This window comes from Falco biarmicus, chromosome 6 (genome assembly GCF_023638135.1).
Source record: "Falco biarmicus isolate bFalBia1 chromosome 6, bFalBia1.pri, whole genome shotgun sequence".
Lineage (NCBI taxonomy): Eukaryota > Metazoa > Chordata > Aves > Falconiformes > Falconidae > Falco > Falco biarmicus.
This window is the reverse complement of record NC_079293.1, coordinates 20,707,232-20,730,188: the sequence shown is the minus strand read 5'-3', so window position 1 is coordinate 20,730,188 and position 22,957 is coordinate 20,707,232. Positions and strand designations below refer to the sequence as shown.

Sequence of the window (22,957 nt, the reverse complement as noted above, 5' to 3'; positions counted from 1 at the left end):
TGCATTATTAAAAAAAAAAACAAACAAGAAAAACTAGAAAAGTTCAAATATTGAAGACTTAAATCTGAGCCAAATCAAAGGTCCATGATCAGATTCATTTTTCAATGGATGAAAGATCTTCATCAGACTCACACTAGAAACCTGAAAAGGCCTATAGAGTAAAATGCTGTAGATCTTCCTACCTCAACCCCCCCCCCCCAAAAAAAAAAACCCAAAACCAAACAAAAATAACAAAACAACAAAACAACAACAACAACAAAAAGCTGAGGTGGGGAATGGGAGGTCAGCACTCAGCTGAGGCATGCTGCCACCATAGTGTGAACTACTATATATTAAGATGTACTCTGGAAAAAGAAGATATGATTGTACCCGTTGGGTATCTTTCCTGTAAATTGCATTGACCTGCAAAAACTAAAAACATACCGACAATAAAAAACTGCTGATCTCTTTGCAATTCATAGGCACTGCACTCTTTACAAGGCTTTCATTTTAAAGTCCTTTGACTCATGGTAGAAGCTTATTAGTCAGCAAACAGGGTTCATTGAATACTTACTCCATAGCATAAAGTAAATAATCAATCAAATTTATTAAAATTAGCATCAAAATGAAATATGTCTGCAACTGAAGTTAGAAATTATAGAACTCTGTTTTATACAATTCTTTTCTGTAACATTTAATAATTGACTACAAAACTACAGAAGTTCCATGTTTTAGCTTTAAAAAAATTGTTCATGTAGAAGCATACCCTAATTAATGTAATTAAAAAAAACAATAACCAAGTTGGTAAGATCTTTAAAGCATTATTTGTAAGTAAAGTCATCTACAGCTAAAATAAAGTAAGCACAGCAAGTACTATTTTATTGTAGTGGAGCTAAAGCTAATTATTAGATATAGTGATTAGAAACCGAATAGGGATCTGTGTTATTTGAAAAAAGTAATTTGAAAGAGTACTGCTAAGGGGATAGTTTCAAGAAAATAAATACTTGTTTGTATCAGTGAATGAGAACATTTAGTTCTAAATTAAAGTTGAAATGGGACGTTTTTCAGCTTGATAGCTTCATGTCAGTAATTCCGTTAAGTGTGACTAGATAATTAAGAAAATAATAATTAGGAATAATTAAAATAAATAAATAAATAAATACATATGGTGCATTTGATTTGCCAAGATTTATCTCCAACTCCATTGAGTAAAGATATTTAATTTCTCTCTATTTTACTGGAAATACCTCTAAGATAGGTTAGGATACTAGCATTTTTGTGTTGGCTCTGAAAACAATAGATGTTCTTCTGTACTGACCTTTTATCATAGCCATCCAACTGGTAAAATCATTGGTTTCAATCTTTGTATGAAACTACATCAGATTGGAATTTCTTTTTTTTAAATAAAAGAAAACAGATTTTTACTGTACTATCACAAGAAAAATAATTAGCAGTTGCACTATATTTTAGAAGTTTATTATTCTCTATAACATAATCAAGGTAAATCCATGTTGACCCTATCTACAAAATACAAAAGAACTCAGCTTTCACAATGTTAGGCACCAAAAACAGCCATTAAAAAATTCAAAAGAATTTCCTATCTGTGGATAACAAAATACACTACATGCACAGCATTCAGTACTGTATATTTTCCATTACTTTTTTTGTCAGGTTAAGCATCCTTTAAACTAGATCGCATATGAACAGAAATAAAGTCTGTGGCACCTTTCAGTATATTCAGTGTAAAGGAATATGCACGCTCTTTGCATATGAACAAAACCTATCTGTACCAATCTGAATGTCAGCATGAAATCTAAATGCTTTGACTATGACTCTCTCTGTGCAGCAAGTTACCCTACTGAAGAAACAACTCCCTGCTGTGCACGAGGCCATCAACCACTTGTTATAGGCAAGGAATTCCTATGTTATTGCTGCGCTTCCACAACTTTCCAAAGCAAGTCTTGGGTCCAGCAAGTGTTGACAGAAATTAACATTGCCATCTGTTTCCATGGCACATGTAGAAGGTCAGTCAGTTTGGCTTGTTCAGAGATTGTTCTGGGGCTGAGACCATTGGCAGCTTATGCCAGTGATTTAATGTAGAAAGTTATAAAATATTAAAACAAAAGGCCATCAGGGGGAATATATACAGACATTAAATACAAGGTGTAGAAAACAAGCACAAGGTGGAATACAGAGAAACCAAAGCCACCAGCAGAGCTGATGTGCAAACCAGGAGCTGTGAGGGTCCTGTTCTCCTGGGTCCAGCAGACCTGGTTTGCCAGTCAGATCGTGTGAAAGTGGGGGAGCTCTGTGTATGTGTGTGTGTCATAGAACATAAATCACTGTCTACTCATCTGTGTATATATATATGTATGTGTGTGTGTGTGTGTGTACACATTTGTGTCTGTGCATGCATACATACACACACACATTATACATACAGGATGCATATATGTGTACCCAACCTGCTCAGTAAAAAAATTTTAGACCACGTGCCATGAGTGGTATGGTGCTGTCCTTCAGCTGCATTCCCCAAACTGCCCTCTGACAGCCTTCCAACCACAAAATTAGGCAAAATCACACTAGATCTCTACTGTCTCAGTGAAAGCTTGTTGAGGAAAGACTTTGTTTAACACTGAGGCTAGGAAACACCATGTCACTGTGTACTTTCTTACCTCTCTATTTGCTACAAACTTCTGTTTGGGAAAAGGTTCTTGGTTTTTCTGGGTGGATACTGCAAGGATCTGCTCTTGATCTATTTACCTTCATTTCTTTGTTCTCCCAGGCCCTTCAATGCCCTGAAGGACAGCAGGACTTGCTTTATATGGGTAAATGGTAAGGCATAGGGAAAAAGACTCCTAGAACAAAAATTTAAAATTCCATCCCAGAAACAGAAAGAGAGGCATTTGCTCCTGGTTCCCAGAAAGGTACCTTTCAAAAAGGATAGTCTACAAAAGTGTATCCCAACCCAAGGTAAAGAGTTCCTTTGATTCAGTTGCTTGGAGGCCTCTGATACCTATCTCGAAGGCAGGTTTTCATAGGATGTATTGGGCACAGTTCCACTATTGGTTTTGTTAGAATTCCTGACAAAGTCTGATCATGGACAAACCTGTGGCACTCAGCGCTCTGGGTTGGCAGGAGGAAGATTAGCCAGTTGTAGCCTGATAAACTGATAGAAAACACAAACTCATATTGTATCTATGCATCTTTCCTATTTTACATCAAGTGGTGTCCATCCAAACAGAATTATTGAGCTATCCCCCAGGACATGTCTACACCATGAAACAAACAAGCAAAGCAAACACTGCACCAAGTGACATGGGGACCAACAGGTAACCTGCTTAACATGAGTTTGTGTTACGGTCAGGAAATAACAAGCAAATGTCTACTACTGTAATGCTCTTTCCTATTTCACAATTTATTTGGTAATCAAGAAGATAATGCAATTTTCAGAGGATCTGGGCGGAAAAATCAAGAATAACAGAAAAATCAGATATTATATTGTGAAAAACTCAAAAAAATTGATCCTCTTGATAATATCAAAGAAGAAGTTGTGGGATTACATGGTAAAAGTTTGAAAACACTTACTGGGAAAAGCTCTTCAGTCTTGTAGACAAAGACATAACAGCATGCTATGGCTGGTACCTGAAGCCAGCCATATGCAAACTTGGAAATAAGATGCTTGTTTTTAACAATAAGGATAATCAGCCATTGGAACCGATTACAAAAGACTCTGAAGGACTAGAGAATGCTAAATGGGGGATAAATGTAACTTTTTTTCTGAACAGTATGCTCTTCATTGGATGAAGAATTTTTACGGTTTATTTTGCAAGATCAGAGTTGTTTATTAGAAAGGAAATGTCTTCTTTCTAGTTATGAATTTCACATCTGTTGTCTGAATTTATCTGATCAGGATATCTTAACCAAAGTGTACATCAATTCTGCATCAGAGACACATAAAGATAACAGGTGGTTTGGTTTGTTATTTAAATCAATAATAATTCTAGAATAATGAGATGAGAAAACTTTTCCATATTTCTGTCAATGGATGTTACACTTCATATATCAGATTCTTACAAAGTAAAGCCCGAGACTAAAAGTGCAAGTAAGCTCTATAAACACTTCTAAATAATGGAAAAACGTTCCTGTTCTATACACTTTACTTTGAACAAACAGGGAGCTGTTATTATCATCCCTGAGAAGTACAAGCTTCTGAACTTTTGATGTTTGGAATAAACAGGAGCTGCAAACTCTTAAAAAAAATGTCATATCAAACAAGTAATCTTCCTTTTCAGTCTTCCGAGAAACATATTAAAATACTTAATTTTTTGGGGGGGAAGCATAGATCCTCTTTTGTTGTAAACCCCGTGATTAGTGTCTAAAATTTGACAATGACTAGAAATTCTCCCAGTACAGAGGCATTTAAAATGTGGATAAAGCTCAAATATAAATAAAACTTATTAATTCAGCTCTCAAGTCTACGTAGATTTGCAGGGTTTTACTGCTACTTACTGTACACAGAAAAAATAACATTTTTAAGAGCTTCATCTAGCCCAATGGGATTGCAGAGGATTGCTTTCAAACACAACAGCTGAAGCAAACACACTACCCCTGTTTTCTATTACCATATTGCTTCTCAGGGGGCAGTGTGCTAATTCTAAATATTTATTGTGAAAACTTGTACATCAGTTTCTAAGAAAACAAGATTTATCTTGATAGTTGCCCTCTGCAGAAGAGCTGAAACCCTCAGCTTTAGAAACTCTCCCAGTAAATAATGCCAGATTCTGGAATACCACACCTTCAGTGCTAATTACAAGATTTGGTACTGTCAAGTTTTTTTCCATGACAATGAAGACAGTAAAAGAACTGGTAGAATAAAGTCTTCTCATAATCAGTCTTTAGGTCTAGGTTCCATATCCTAAAACTAGAAATCCTGTTGTTACCCCTGGGCTGTACGTAATAATTTACCCCTGATTTACAGAACAAAAGACGGACATCCAATCTCAATTTGAAGAAATGAGGGGATGGAGAAATCAATGTTCACTTTGAAACTTGCTAAAACACTTAAAGCCATTCCTTCTTTAATCTGTGGCAACAGATTCTGGTTCTTTGTCTTAGTCATACGTACCTTGCTTTGTTAGTTTAGCTAGGTATGAACCAGTACTTTCTCCACATGAATGTAGCTATTCGCTTTAAACCTTTACCTCTGAAACTGCTTTCTGATGAGACAAGCATCTTTTAATTCTTTTTTAATTACCTATTTAGTTTCCAAACATCCTTTTAAACCCGTGAACAGTCTGGCTCTGGTATTCTAGTTTTGGTCTAATGCTGGTTTATGTCACCTCTTTAATACACTTAACAAAGGACTGTTCACTGCAATACTGTGTTTTAGAACCATGTTATAGGGGTTCACATAGACTCACAGAATCGTTTGGGTTGAAAGGGACCTTAAAGATCATCTAGTTCCATCCAGCTGCACAAATAACTCAAGCATCCTCCTCCTCTGCTATCACTTCTGAGGTGATGAGGACAAGCATTTTTCATACCAATTGAATTCTTGGCCTCAGTTTTCAATTTGTCAGTCTATCATTAAGCTAATTAATGATATAAACACAAAATTGGATTTAAATGTAATTCATTGCATATGACTGTTAGAATCCGTAAAGCTGCTATTTAGAAGTCAGTCTTTCCTATCCGCTTCATACATGGGATGTACATGATCTACAGAAGTTCTTTACTCTTCCTTCCTTTTTCTTTCCAGTATATTTTTATAAGACCTTTCTCAAGTACCCATTATGGCTGAACAAAGGAGCAATAAATAGGAATATTGGAATGATATCACAGTAGTAGGTAGCACTTGTCCTAACATCTTCAAGGAGATAATATCAAAAGGGTATTTTACCACCCTTTAATTAGCTCTAAAATATAGATTGGCATTAGATGTTAAATTACAGTTTTGACGTCAGACATAGAAAATGCTAATAGTATTTTTTAATGCTTTCACCTTTTTTTCTGAAAATACATTTAATTTTTTAGAAGCTTCCATAGGAAGATTGCTTTCAGTTATATATTTTTTTTTAATTTCCCAAGTTTGAGCGCTATACTTCACTCTATCAAAAATGACCATTTTTTTAAGTTAGATAAGACAAGAATTACTTATTTTTTCCCCAGTAAGTGAAGATGAGTAACTAAGGATGTTTATGTTCATAAATGGTATATCCAAGCATTGTTTTCAGTCTGTGAAACAGATGCAGCCCTCAGCCTCCTGTAGAAATTGCTAACATTACATGATCTACAGGAAGAAGTACTGAGCAATTTCTATGGTACAACTACTAGAAGAATAGTCAAATTGCATAGTGGTGGGTTTTTTTAAATATAATGCATGCAAATTAATTCATTCTTTAAAAAAAAAAGATTGATTCATCTGGTTAAACAAGACTGAAACTAATTTAAAAGGGTCCATAAATAATGAATGAAGAAAACTTATAAGATTTTCTCTGTCTTTAATTGCGCTCTCTTACAATACTGCTGAAACTAAAATCATCTTTGTATTTATGTTTGCACAATACTGGAAGATAAATTGCTATACTACTATTGTTTTTTCTTACAGCACAAGGAACATAAATATAAACCTTCAAAATATTTATTTTCCAGACATGGAACACACCCTTGGCATTGAAATTTGCAAAAAAAAAGATTTTCCCCAATAAACACTGAAGTCTGAACATTAGAAACAACATCAAAAGAATGTTAATTTGATAAAACATTCAGCCCCAAAAGAAAAAAAAATTATCAGCCTTGAGTACCTGGTTTTCTCTTAGCTCAGTTTCAGCTCCCATGGCTACAGTTACAGTTGAAAGAAGAGCTAAAGAAGCTGAACCCAGCTATATGAGAAATGGGGACCAAAATATTGGCAAGAGCTTGTACAAATCTTCTCTCAAGATACTTGTTACCATGACATAGAAACCCTATGAATAGAGTACATATAAGACCCAGATTTTAAAGTAGTACTCCATCTGTTTTAATCATGAGGCATTCCTCTCCTTTCCTTTAATATCCCAGATAATGCACACAACTTCTTATTTCAACATAGGTAGCAGCAGTCCTACTGACTAGAGTCTCTTTAAATGCACAACAGTAACTCAGTTTCAGAGCACAGTGAGTAATAAGAGCACCTGATGGCATAATTAAAAAGCCATGTCAACTTTTATGTACAAGTGGGTCAAACAAAACTGGCATTCTTTATTCTTGAGTGCTCAATTTTGTAATATTAATGATACTTTTATGTACACGGAAAGATGACGTGACACTCCAGTAAATCTGCATATATGCTCTGCTAGAATATATCCTAATTCTGTTTCACTGTGTATTATAAACTACATTGCCCTCACTTCAATCAGCTAGAAAAGAAATGTGCAGACTATTGTGACAATGTAACTAAATACAGAGTTTATAAACTTTATTTGAAGTTACTTAATTTACATGCTACTTTCTCTAGGGTTTTTTTTGAATTTGTTCCTGCTGTTCTGATTTCAAAATAGGGGTGCAGAGATGGATACAATCTAAGGAGAGTGTTTTGATACAGAATAACATCTGAAAGAGTTTTTCTTTCCATACTTTATCTATAATTTCCAAAAGCTCTGAATACAAAATAAAAACATGTGCTTTCTCTCCTCCAAGTGCAGGCAATCATGTAACTCTACATGGGATTTTGTACAAATTTAAAATCACAGAACGCCACTGTATTAGTCAGATCTTCACATCATATTTTACTGCATTGTTTCTAATCAACTGATTTTAATATTTGGGTCACATCATTCTAAAGAAATAAAAATTGTCATAATATAAATTCTCACCTTCTGGCCTGGAAAACTTGCAACACTTTTCTTCTTCTATCCACTTCACTAAAAGTGGAATACAATTATTTGCCAACCTTATTAGCATACTGAAGAGTTTTTCAATTAATATACTCATCAGCTACAAAGCATTCATTGTATATAAAATGATTGTTAGTACTTCCAATTTAAATTTTATTTTAGATGGTTTACATTGCAAATCCATACTCTTCATTGTGGTGCTGCTGCAAGCTTGTCTAAATTGTCTAACCAGCAAAATCCTTGCGTTTTCTTTACATGCACAGCAAATTGCCTTCCCTGCTTGTTGTCCTCTCCCTTGACTACTTAGAAGATGCAAAAAAAAGAAACAGTATCTCAGTCACCGCTACACATCCTATCTAAACTTTCCGTGCTGTAATATTGCTTTAAAACATCCAAGATACGAAACAGCACATTATTTTCTAGTTGCAGACCTCTACAGAGAACCCATTAAGTCCAATCACTAACTTACTGTGCAAGCGTTAAAAAAAAAAAAGAGTAGCCATCAATAAACATGTTATTTAAATTAAATTTAACATTATTTTAGAGACACAGAAATAATCAATGCATTCTGTGTGCTAACTAAACAGAGAAACCAGGGGCCAAACTATTCATTAACCATAAGAACAGTCTGAGCTGATATAGATTATAGTATTGGTCTCAGCAGAAGAATCATGCAACAACCTAACAGGTAATTGGTCAAAAAAGCTTGCAGTGGAGATTCATGAGTGTGTTCTTCAGACAGATTCAGTTCTGTGTGCCTTGTTGGGAAAAAAAACCTCCACGCTACTAACAACTGTTTTAGTTGTTTCATGATATGTTTTAGTAGTTTTCAGTATATCCAGGAGAAAAATAAAACAGACTTATATTCACACTTGATGCTTACACATTTCTAAAATTCTATCCTTCTTTTAGAAAATAATGATTAATCACTGAAGATCATTTTATTTTTTTTATTTGCTGTTTAACTTGCTGGAAAGTAAGAATGCATTCAACTATGCTAATTGCTACCAAACAATTTTTCATACACTTGGGTATTTGAAAATATATTTATTTATTTAAGAATATACCAATTTAAGAAAATCAAGTTGTATTATTAAAATCCTACTATATCTTTAAGAAATGGCACTAGCTAGCATTAGAATTCTAATACATTTTAAATTTAGCACAGAAAACCTCAGTACATTAGAAAAGATCAGTCTGGTAAATTACCATCTTTTATCCTCACTGACCCTAATGTGAAAGGGGGCCACTACTCATGCCAGTGTAGCTTTCATATGCTATGATTGTTTTTCTTTCTGACATCATTACTAAACTAGGTACCAACAACAAAACTAGAAATTGTCTTAAGCTCCAGGGAATAACTGTCTTTCTTTTTTCTAGACTGATCTAATATTCCCAGTCCTGATGGCTGTAAACTGTGATTTGCCCAGATGAACTGAATCATATAACTTCATCAAATATGTAACGTCTCTTCGTATTTATATGCACACACATTCTCAGCAAAATTTTCATTAATCTTTTTCCTCCACACACAGTAACATAGACTCCATTGATACATACATTGGTCAACTCCAGTTTGAATACCAGAATTTTTTTTTATTTTTTTTTCCCAAAATTGGGGAGTAGATAATTTTTTTTCAGAAATACTGTGATTACTGCAGACAAATCTAGAAATATTGGTAGGGCTATATGGCAAAGCAAGGGAGGTAATTTTAATCTAAAGTTCCAAAAGTCAAAACATCTGTAAGTTTTGTCATGCTAGGAAGTTACTCTTGAGGCTGACTGCAATGGATTGGTACTGTGCAAAAGCAAGAAATGTAGTGCTTCATAAATACCTCTAAGAAGAGCTTCTAACATTAGCTGAATATACCAGTAAGACCTGTTGCATCATTAGAATATATTTTCCTGACCCTAATGTCAAGGATTTTGCAAGCAAATGAGGCTAACAGTACAGATATTCTATAACAATGCAACAGACCTAGCAGAAGCAAATTTTAGAAGCACACTCAATCCCCACGGTTAGACAGTCTGTGCAGAAAGATAGTAATGCTAGTGGCATTTTAAGCAATCCAAGCTCTCAGTTAATATATTTAAACCTTGTTCATGTACTTTGTTTTTAAAATCTAGTGCTTTTCATTTTATTTAAATGTGGTAGAAAATTATACTGTAGGTCACACTACTTCCTTAAGTGAGTTCTTTCACTCCTATGTTCCTGTCAGTTTGTGATGTGGTATGAATTAAGCCTTTATACCTCTTCAGCACAGTAGGCTGTAAATTAATAGGTGCAAAGAAAGCAATAGTGTTCTGTGAATTAAGCATCAATTTACTGCTTCTGTACTTCTCACTTCATACACCGTTCACATGCTGGTGTTAACAACTAAGTGTCCTCTGTGTCTTTACAGCTAACACAAGCAAGAGATTATATTAGTTTAGTCACTACTACTAGCACAAAGTACATTTGCCATCCTTCTTATTTAGGGTCAAAATCCTTGCAAAAGCTTCACACACATGCATGTGTATATATATATAAATATATATATATATATATAAAAATATAAAATTTAGCATGAAGATACTAGAAAAGATAAACAATGCATTTCAGATATGTTTTGTTTAAATAAAAGCCTAAGAAGTTTTGCAAGATTTCTATGTAAAATATTACCAAAACCTAAACCTATTTATTAACTGAGCCTTAAATAGATAAGTCTTTGCATTAGGATACTATCAACTTCTTTTTTTAAAAAAAATAAGATTATTTCCATCACCTCCATCTCTGAACACAAGATTAATATATAAACCAAAGGAAAACTGAGGTCCAAATGGAAGAATGGGGAAGTATTAGAAGCTCTCAGAAGAATTACACACGTATTTCAGCACTTGCCATCAGTATCTGGGTAACAACCACAGGATACTGATACAGCTAGCATGGATACTAGGAAAGAAGAGGGCAGGGCAGGCTTCATTGCTGTCCTACATGGTAAATGTACCAAAACACTCCTGTTTTTAAGGAAGAGGAAAGGAGAGGTGATAGGCCTGCTGGATCAAAGCAACAACATTAGTCACGGTGGTATTCCTATGGGTTTAGGATGATTTTGTTTATTCTGTGCCAGTGGGAGGGATGATTCGAGTACACTTCCCAGGCTTATTTGGGATATCACTCTGCAAAAGTTCCTCTGACTTGGAGCATCAAATTCCCCCATTGCCACTCTGAAGTTCAAATTTCCAAGCCACTCCAACTCAGGCTGAAGCTGTTTCCAAAACCTTACCAACGCTTCAAAATCTGTCACACTATCCCCTAACATACCAAAACAAAATCTTTCTCATGGTAGAGTCATTCTTGCCTCCCAATTCCCCAACTCAAAGCCATTATTTCCTTCATCATCCCCTTTCTTCCAGTGCAATGCCATCAACTCAGAGATCACACACAAATTCAGATGCTGCATTTCAGCTTATTTTTGAAACAACTACTTTTACTCTTTGTCCTTTTCTCATTATTGGTCATTTTAGCAATTAAAATATGAAGGTTCCTCGTTGCAACTAGCAGAGCTCATCTTATATAATACATACTGTATATTACTTAATATACACTTAAATAATAAACAAAAACATCACATATGTACTTCTGTAGCAAAAAAAAATAAAAAAAAAAGGAAAAAGGAACAAAAAATGCCTTTAAGATGCTGAAAGGAAAAGGAAGACAATGCCCATGATGAGGGAAAAAAATGTAACCCTGTCTTAAAATAACAATTTCTTTGCAGCTTTACTTTCTTATCAGTAGTAGTCAAGTATCATCTTTCCTCCTATAGAAATGTTAGAGAGTGGGGTCTGTTCAGTACCTGCCTCATCTATGGGTTTTTTTTTTCTTGTGGACTTCAAATGTATTGAGCAGTGTTCATTGTATTTTCCTAAGTCTGCTAACAATTTAGTTACAACTGTAGATAACTCATTTTTTTTCAAGCAGCAATTTGAATGCCTGCAGAAAATCCATTTTGGAACATGATGATTTTGATAAATATAGCAAAGTACAAGATACATCACTGATGAGATCAGCTTATTAATCCTTATTATGGGAAAACTGTAGGAGTGAAGAAGCTGCTTATCTGCATATGTTTGGGTATAGCAACTGCTGTGCCAAAGAACTGGATATAGATACTGAATTAAAACATGCTATTTCCTACTCAGGGAATTTTAAAAGACTTTGGAAAGCAATATTTTAAGAACTAGAGTATACCAGTTGCCAGTATGACATGTTTAGTATACATAGCTGGTATCCTATTCAAAACACTGTGCCTATTTTCTTTCTAAATTCCCTAATTTGTGAGTGGGATAATCCTTTCTGAGACTATGTTTTAATTCTGAGAGCAGTGAGACATTCACTCCAAGATTACAGAAGTCCACAGGTACTCTAGTTCAGCATGTCGTTTGCAAACTTTTTATACACCATTTTGACTATGACTATACCACATGGCTGACTTTTTTTTTTTTTTTTTTAAGAGCTGGGGTGTTACCTTTTGCGATCCTTAATCTACTAGAAACCAAGGGAAAAAGGACAGATCAGCTACAATGTGTCACTGCTTATTTGGGATAAATTGTACCAGATTCTAAGCTTAAATCATAGAATGTGGCAGCAAATGCTGAGGGAGGATGCAGAAACAGGGTATGCCGGTGGGAGGGCAGAGGAAGGGAGCAGTGGGAGCAGAGGTGTAGCCAACAGAAAATAGCTAGGAGAAACCAGGAGAATCAAGCATCAGCACCAAAGGCAGCAACTGACAGGACTCAGAAGCTGGAGAAAAGATGTATCCCATGGGTCTTTCATAGAGACATGGTATTTTCCATATTACTTTAGGGATTCTTCTATCATTTATTCAGTTTGCAATATGTTAATATCTACCGAGGATATGTACCGTACAGGAATTTGAAAAAATAGGGTATGAAATAAATCAGCAAAAACATATTCATTAACAGAATATTAATTATAATCAGATAAATATACATAATATTGTTTGAAAATATCTTCTATTCTTTCATGACCACTGTATTTTACTGTCTTTCAAAGGTCTTCATAGAGACACACGTTCTACCTTTTTTGCTCACATTAATAGTATCTTTGTCCTTCCAATGTATCTTGGGGGTTTGTAACTGGATAATGTTCTGTGGTAAGTCAATTTTAAAAGTTTTTGTGTTGATAGATATATTTGATAGATTCAGTTCAAGTGCTAAACAGCATTAATGCTGATTTTCAAATGTGCTAAGACTACGGGACTTTTACACAATAACTGGAAACTTTGCAACTTGGAAGTCAATAGAAAGAACTTGAGGGTGCCTATGCAACCTCTTTTCCTGAAAAAAAGATGAAATGTGGTACATGGCAGGTCAGATGCATATGTTATCAAGTAAAGAAGCTTATATTTATTGGACTCAGTTTCCTAACCGGAACAGGTAAAAGGGTAAATCCAATTAAAAGCTACAGAAAGGTAAGAACTTCCAAAAGTTAGTAGACAGAAAGAGAACCCTTTACCAGCTCTCCAATACAAACATATGGCTTTGCAGGGTTTGTATGTCAAAAAAGGGATGACTGTCAGAAGGTATCTAAAGGCACTAAAAATTGTAAGTGACTACAGATAAATTAATAAAAATCTAACTGTGCCCTCAAATGAAAAAGCTGGAATCTAATTGCCTTCTTTTCAGTACAATGCCTGAACATCCATTCTCATCTGATGGAGAAGGACAAGAAATAGAACTTTATATTGCCAAGGGTATGTCATGAGCCCTTTTCTAGGGTACAGCAACATAATTGAAGATGCATCCAGAAGTGTTACATCTTTTCACAGTAAACCAATAGATGGAGCCCTTTAGCTGTATAATTATGTAATTCTGAGCTAAATATTCAGCTCATATGTATGGATCTACTGCCATAGGTATCTGTCAGAAAGGTGATTTAGACCACTCCATAATCTTATGCATTACTTTCCTACAGACCTCTCACAATGAAGGTGGAAAGATTAAGACAAATGTCTATAAACAGGACAGGAAACATGCATATCAAAATGCTACTGTTCTGAATTATATCTAAGTGCTTGGACCAATGAAGAAGAAACACAAATCTAATCGTAATAATTAATATATCTAAGAAACACAAATTAGTATTATGACCCAGCTTTTATAAGAGTTATTCAATAACACAGGAGTAAGAGGTGAGTTTCAGATTAATCCAGGTACTTATGTCAAATTGTTTGCCAAGATTATAGCAATTCATTATTGCTGATTCCAAATCGCTTTCACATCCACATACATTTTTATGGTCTTTCACTAGGATATTGAAGTGATTTATAAGGAAGTCAGAATAATCTTAAAGGTATTTTTAAATAGTGCTAGGAAATTAATTTGGACTAAAAAGTATGAAGCATAGTTCATCCTCTTGTATTGGCAAATACTGATAAAAATTTGAAGAATAATAATTTTAGGTTTAAATTGAAGCATTGTAATAAAAAAGGAAAATAAATTTCAGAACAAAGAATGTTCAACATTAAGACTTCAACTGAAAGAATAGTAATTGCAGAATTAGAATTATTCTTAGCATCATAATCACCTTTCATGCATACTGTAACAGTCTAGGATAAATAATCTTTCTAATATTTTTTTAATCTTTCAAAAATTATGGCAAAGCCAAATTTACATGAAAAAGCCTGAGTCAGGCCTATCTGTGTTCATGTGAATTACCCAGCTTTACCTAACCTGCAATAATAGAAGACTCAGTCCAAATAAATACATAATATTTAAAAAACAAAAGCAAAAACAAAAACCAAAACCCCACAAAACCAAACAACCAAACCACAAAACAAAAAAACAACAACCAAAACAAAAAAAAACCCAAACAAACCACCAAACACAAAATCCTCCTCAGTCTCAAGGAAGACTCATTAAGAGTTTTCCGAAAGGATGCTTTCCCTAAGTGATATATTCCTGATTTTACTTCAAAACAATGTTTATTCAGGCTTATATCACACTGTCTCTAGATCCAACCTTAACTTCATTTTAAGTATCATATAACTTAAACTGAAGTCTAAAGGGACATGTTTGGAAGTATTAAAAAAGTTATATTTAATGTTCAGAAATTATGAAAAAAATATTTTTTTGTTATAGTCCTAATAATCCACAGAGGAGCCGTTCAGACTCAAAAGATCCAGCCACTTGGTGGACTTGGAGATGGATTGCAGACATAGCAAAGAGGTAGTCTTTCTGTAATGCTTCCCGAAGTACTGTTCTTGGCATTGTGAACAAGAGTTTACCAACTCAAGACAAACACGTTTTACATCTAAAACTCCTTTATGTAATAGCAAATTAATCAAGTGATTCAAATTCCAAAAGTTTTCTTTCATCTACAGTCTAACTAGTAATACTTTTACTTCCTCCACAGATTAAAAGCCTTTCCTACCTGCTTTGCATTCATTTGGCTAACACTGATGTTCATCTTTTTAAGGCTTGTGACACTTCCATTGATTCAAAGCAGGATTAAAATTGCAGTCATCTATCTGTGCACATTCATTCAAAACTGAGAGCTTTATAACTACTCTTTAATTAGGAAAAAACAAACAAACAAACAAACAAACAAAACCCAAAAAACAAAACAACTTGAATAGCTTTGGGCACTCTAAGCATATCACAGACATCCAAAAAAAAATAGTGAGGTGATGTCACTTGAACCTTTTAGAAACTAATTCCAGTGGGATGGACTGTATGAATGATTTTCAAATAATCTTTAAGAATAAGAAAAGGTAGACAAACCTCTTCTCCCTTTTCAATGCATTGAAAAACAAACCAACAATCAGCTATACAACATGGAAACTAACTGAACATCTTAAAAAAGGTTTAAAACATGTGAAGTATATAAGTAACATAATATAATTAATATTACTATTACATAATAAATATAAGGCATATAATCAATATAATTAGTATAATACAATATTTTTATATACATAATTTACAGATATATCAGATATTTTTTTTGCAGCATTTAGATTCTACCTGTTCTAGCATTTCCATTGCTTTACTTGAAAAAAGTCCATACAGTTTTTACTGTAATCATGCTGGAAACACTTCTAACTTTGTTGATATGTCTGGAAAGACTAATCCAGACCTATTGTACCATACACTAAAATCACTAAAGAATATCTGTCTGAAATTATTTACCTTATTCTTACTCTCTTTCTAGGTTTTGCAGTGCTCATATATCTGTCTTTCTATGCTCTTCACTAGGATAATACCAGGCTTATTTTACAGCATATATTCCATTAAGTGAGAAAAACAATCATAATTACCAGACCATGCTAATGGAATATTTGTCTTCTAACAAATAATTACAGTATAAGCTCTTGACATGATGCCAGATATAATGAAAGTGAATAATTATAACCAAAAAAAAGTTACATTTTAGGATGATACACCTCTAGACCATTAGTTTTCAGTATGGAACAACTTCACATTTGAACACAGAGCTGATTTTAGCAGATTACAGCATGAACTACATTTAGCATGGCTCTAATGTCGCTATGGTAACTGTTCTAGCTTAAATATAGCTGAATGTGTGGCTTCATTGCAAATTATCCAATAATCCATTAAACATTTCTTATAAAACTTCCTATAGCTTCTTCAGACTTTTATCAGTGATCCTGCATTAGCATCACTGATACCAACACTGTTTAATATCTTCCACACTGACATAGACAGTGGGATTGAGTACGCCCTCAGCAATTTTGCAGACAACACCAAGCTGAGTGTAGCTGAGACACCTGAGGGATAGGATGCCATCCAAAGGGACCTGGATAAGCTTGAGAAATGGATCCATGTAACCCTCGTGAGGTTCAACAAGCCCAAGCACAAGGTTCTGCACCCGGGTTGGGGCAATCCCTAGAATCAATACAAGCTGGGGGATGAAGGGATTGAGAGCAGTCCTGCTGACAAGGACTTGGAGGTACTGGTGGAGGAAAAGATGGACATGAGCCAACAATGTCCGCTTACAGCCCAGAAGGCCAACTGTATCCTGGGCTGCATCAAAAGAAGCGTGGCCAGACCATCGAGGGAGGTGTTTCCTCGACTCCATTCTTGTGAGACCCCACCTGGAGTACTGTGCTCATCTCTGGGGTCCTCAGCACAGGAAAGACATGGACCTGTTGGAACGGGTCCAGAGGAGGGCCACAAAAATGATCAGAGGGCTGGAACACCTCTCCTATGAGGACAGGCTGAGAGAGCTGGGGTTGTTCAGCCTGGGGAAGAGAAGGCTCTGGGAGACCTTATTGCAGCTTTCCAGTACTTAAAGGAGGCATACAAGAAAGATGGGGCACAATTTTTAGCAGGGCCTGTTGCACTACCACAAGGGGTAATGGTTTGAAACTAAAAAAGGACAGATTTAGACTAGATATTAGGAAGAAATTCTTCACTATCAGGGTGGTGAGGCACTGGCACAGGCTGCCAGAGAGGTGGTAGATGTCCCATCCCTGGAAACATTCAAGGCCATGTTTGACGGGGCTCTGAACAACCTGATCTAGTTGAAGATGTCCCTGCTCATTGCAGAGGGGTTGGACTAGATGACCTTTAAAGGTGCCTTCCAATCCAAACTATTCTATGGTTGTATGATCCTAGGAACATAAAACCTTAGTGTTTAGTGATCTTTGTTTAGCGTTATAAAAAAAGTATCTCCAACCCCCCAAAAAACAAATATCAGGGGAAATGAGAAAAATATTTAGATGGAATTCTAGGAGAAATAAGATTCTTATGCTATCTCTGATTTCCAGCATCACACAGATCAATACCACATGAGATAAATGCAGAATATGGTTTCATTGCTTTCTGCTCATATTCTTCTATATCATCTACTATCAGAAATCTTCTGGGGAACAGATATATATATGTGACAGTCTGTAAATGTAAAGTTATTCCTATACTTGTATGTTCAAGTTCAGTAACAGATTGATTTCTTGCAACAAAGTTGCAAAATGTTGTTAGGTGTCTAGTAGAGGCTCAACCACAAAACTAAATGGACAGATTATGTGTTCTGCAGCAAGCCTCAATTAGCTTTTCCCCTCCAAGATTTCAGCTTCTGGTCCTTAGAGCCCCTAATAAGAAAACACTGGCACTGATGACTGTGGTGCATGTCTGTGCATGAGAAAGAGGTAAGCGGAGAGTACTCACATATTATACATCAGACAGTCAGACGACCACTTAATTTGGTACAAAGCTGCTTCACTGACTGCAGTTACACAACTTTTGGTCATGTGGAAATGTTAGAGAGCAATCTTATGATACAGATCCAGAAATATCTTCAAAACAAAGTTTTTACATATTTGCCAGGCATGGTTGCCACACATTTTTATTTGATAGAGTTTTTAAAATTACCAGATGCTACCTAGAACTTCACAATTATTAATATATTGCACAGCCTAGCCTGTTACGACATTAAAATAATAGTGAGACTGCTTCAGATCTCCAGAAAAGCACTCTGAAGATAATAACCATCAGTCACCTGCAAGCAGCAGATTCATATCTTTTTCTAGGCTACATTTTACAGCAATGGCGCATATGTCAAGTACCAGACGTTCTCAGAGATGAACAAAATTAAAAACCTGCATATGTAGCATGCAAAGAAATCATATGAGCTGTTCTGCAATTTAATCCTTTCCCATAGACAGAACTACATTTTTACTTAGTACAGAGAGTGTAAATTTGCTATAATTACTAAGGCCTAATATTGCTAAGCAGTTTAAATATCAGCCAGCATAAGACAATAATACTTGCACACATGAGTACATGTAGTAAGACTGAATTATACCCTGTTTAGAATAAGAGGGCATCCGTTTGCTCTATACATATTCCTATTTTACTGTGAGGCTGAACTTTGCTCACTACTTTCATTGCTAGAGTACAGTAATGATAAGCCATTCAAGACACAATGCCAGAAATGTTCTCACATGAAGTTCAAATATATAACATCAATAAATGTTCACTGATAAGATACCTTACAAATATAACTCCTGAAGAGGAGGAAGGATCAAGATTTGGAAAGAAGCGGAAGCGAATTACTTCCCCCCTCTCCCTGCCCAGTTCTGGAGGGTCAAAGGGACCAAAGGAAAATGCATAACAAAGTAGTTATTACTAACATGTAGAAAATATCTTAAATATCCTTTACTACCTTTTCAAAATACTCACCAAAAAAAGACGAGAAACTGAGATCTTTACAAGATCTCTGACTTACCATATTGATGGTGCTTCTGTTCCACTGATCTCTAAGAAGTCATATCCTTCCTCTAACTGGAAGTCAGTAAACACCAAAGCAATGGTATCTCCTGGTTCAGCCAATATGGTCCAGGTGCAATCAGCATTATTTTCATACTCGGAAGGGAAGTGAGGACTTGAAATAGTTCCACTTGTCCCACGCAGTGTCCCACCACAAGCTCCTTCAGCTGATGAAGAGAATATCATTTACTAGTGGAGCTGCACTTTGAACAAGTGAAGTATCACCCCTGCTTCTGCCACAGCAAACCCAGCTCTTCCCTTCTGTGTGCAGAGTACCCAAAGATATATATATACACACCCATATACATATAGGTACACACATATACATATATGTACCTACATATATATAGATAGATATACACACACACAGAGAAACAAAATAACATCCGTGTGGACAGAATAAAATATTTTCTGTCCGTTAAGCAGCACAGAGTGTTGGTTTGGACTTCCTGAATTTTTTCCATTGTTGGTGACACTTTAGTGCCAGGCCAAACAAGGATAAAGTTAGCAGAGACACCTACTGTGAGCTGATTTGGGGAACTTCTACTTTGACTTTGTGAAAGTGCCCACAGAAGAAGCCTAAGAACTGGGCAGAGAATCACAGAAATACAGTTAGGCTATCTCTGATATAAATTAAAAACATTGAACATTTTATTTCTTAAGATGTCCCGCATTTCTTATAAATACAATAAAATGCAGCAAAAAAAAATATTCTTACAGATATAGATGCTGTCCTAAACTAGGAAGCATTACTAAAATCATACTAGCCATTCTCAAGTCTTTAGTTCTGAAATAGGATTTTTACAGATCACAAATAAATTGAGAAAATTTTGCTGTCAGATGGACCATCCAAGGTTAACACATCATTAGTTAATAACATATATAATTTTAATAGCTATGAACTAAATTTCAAAAAATACAGATCATAGGAGTTTCCTGCTAAGCCCGGACTGTTATTTAAAGTTGTCAAAGGATTTTAGAAGACTTCTTGTACTCTTCTTTGCCCCATAAGTTTTTAATGTAAGCTTTAAAGACATGCAGATTATTAGTAGTATTGGGTATTAAAGCATATAATTTTTAAAAAGCAACAAAACATGCCATCCATACAATTCATTGGCATAAAATAATAAAAATGAATCAAGTGGCTCTTAATATGTTATAATGTGGCTATGAAAGCTACAGCAATAGCAATTAAAAATATTTTTGCATACATGAATGATCAGAAGTATTTCATTTTTATCTGTTTTATCATCTTTAGCTACTGCTACTATCGTTAGGCATTATTTGCATACTATAAGTACATGTGGAGATATGGAAAAAAAAGAGTTTGGCAAGATGCATGACACAAGGAACTTACAGTCTAATAATTGCATAGCTAATTAAGACAACAGAAAGGGGTAGGAGTAGAGCTGCTCTTCTCAATCACAGTTGAAAGCCTGTCAGTGAAAGTGAGTTTTAAAGGAAGGTTTGAAGGAAAAAGGATTCATTTCAATCCAAGGAAGAGGAATACTCTAGCTGGATGTTAAAAAAAGTAGAATATTAAAAAAGAATAAATAGCTAATAAGGGACTGAAATAAAAGGCAGAATTGGGAGAAAGGAAGAAACACAATAATTTATTTAACATTTGCATATTGTGTGGACCATTAATTTGACTAAAAAGAGGAGAGAAAGCTGCTGAAGAGATTAAAACAGCTAGTTATCTTTACTATTCTAAACGCAAAAAAAATTTTGACATAAAGAAATGTAACATAACCTTGGCTGCCAAAGCCTTATTGAGTTTCATAACACTTTTCAACAAATTTCATATCTTACTTTCTGGACCCTGATATTTATGTGTTCTTTTGTAGATGAATGAGATTAAGAGGTGGAATAGATCTACACTTCTAAAATATTTCTTTTTGTTGGTGAAATCACATCATTTTTGTGATTCCTCCCTCAATTCCTGGCTTTTTATACAGTGCATATTAAAAAGGCCATGTGGCTCTGAGGGATGAAAGGGGAAAGAAAGTGAAAAATAAAGAACTCATGGATAAAGTTGAGAATCAAAGTCAAAATTCCTAGTGCATAATACACGCAAAGATTACAATAATTTAAAAACTATTGTAAATCCATAATAAATCAGAAAGGTTTGTTATCCAATAATACCTAGATTTACCTGGTTTTCCTGTTTTTTTAAACAAAATGCATAGCTTTCAAGCAATTCAATTCAGATCATCATCTAACTCAGCAAAGAACAAACAAATTTACTTCACACATCCTGTGCCTTCAGTACAGAAACTTACAATGAGTTTTTGATTTCTACTGTGGCCATCATCACTATCAGAGTTTGAATGAACCATCAAAAAGCAAAACCTGATGACTTCTACCTTTTTTTTTTTCTTTTTTTTTGTCCAGGCTTTCTTCCTGTTCATATTTTGCCATAACAGTGTGGGGTTTTTTATTTTTTATCTTTTTTAAGAATCAAAATGTAAGGGTATGAGTTCTAGTAATAATGCATACAGCTTCTACCTGTATTCTTGAAAGCCAGCAAGCAGGCTTTTCCCATCCACGGTAACCAGCAAGATGTGCTAAATCCTAAGTTAGCCATAACTCATTGGTACTAGCTGCTTGCTGTTGTTTTTGGTTTTTTTATATGATTCTCAATGACATCATCTCCCAGTGTGTTTATACTGACACTAAGTAACATGGTAGTGGTAATTACAATGCTACTCAGTGTTTCTGCTGCAAAGCCATTGAATAAGCTCTGAGCTCTAAAGCTCTGGAATTTACAGCTGACAAAGAAGGTTTATGTAGTTGATTATTTCTGGCAATCACACGCAAAAATCTAACGCTCTGCATTACCAATGAAAGCCAAAGGATCTCAGGCTACTACAGATATCTGTCAGGGGGATGCATAGCTTTTTAATCTATTAATAACACCATTTCAAAGAGGCTTGCAAGAAACCAAGTCAGCTCAGAAACGGAAAGGGAACATTAGTTAAGTAAGACCACAGAAACTAACTTGGACCAAAGAGTCACTATTTTCTCTCTGACAGATATGGATGTGTTAGGGAAAGACTGCAGCAAAAGCAGCTGCTTTTGAAGAAAGAATGATCCTTCCTCTGACATATGTCCCATGTTCCAGGAGACCATGGTTCAGGGACTTCCCCCATCAGAGGTGGTACCCAGGCTAAGGCAACGAAACTGTTTAAAGCTCAAACGTAATAAATGGCCTAAGAGTGAGCACAGGCAGGGAGGATGTGGCCACGCCACTCAGGGAGCAGAAGACATAATGTGTCCAGACATACAGTGCGTTTCACCACCTGGCCCCAGAGCTAGTTGGCCTCCTTTGAATGATCATCCTTCTTGTCCATAGCATTCTCCACGTTATGCTTTTCAGCGAGCTAGAACAGTGCTTAGGAATCTTAATGCATCACTGTGCTTGGAATAATTTGATAGCAGATAGTGCCTCAGGCTTCATGAACTCAAACTCTAAGCGATTAACAAATTGCATTTTAAAATGTGCAAGTAATTAATTCCAAACACTCATGGTTATTTTCAAGTTGTAAGCAACTGCACAAAGTGCTGTTTGTATCAGCATAAATGACTACTTCAAGTATAAAGCTAGAAACATTTGGATGTCTCAGTAGTCAGGATTTAAGTGCTCTGAATTTAGAGAATATGCATCTTATACAAAGTACATATGCAAACAGATACGGCAGGCACCACTTCACAAAAACCATATATACTGTATAGATGTGTAGCTTAGCTAAAACAGATAAACATATCCATCAAAATCACTGAGGAATCACATAGCAGCCATTGAAAAA

The 22,957-nt window shown here is 35.2% G+C and overlaps 1 protein-coding gene across 1 annotated transcript in view; it reads right to left on the bottom strand.

Moving 5' to 3' along the window:
* Positions 1–22,957, bottom strand: part of CSMD1 (CUB and Sushi multiple domains 1) — a 1,210,323-nt gene that overhangs the window by 607,316 nt on the left and 580,050 nt on the right. The window contains exon 5 of the mRNA XM_056344568.1: positions 19,108–19,315. Coding sequence (XP_056200543.1) covers positions 19,108–19,315 — 208 coding nt within the window. The remainder of the gene's footprint in view (positions 1–19,107; positions 19,316–22,957) is intronic.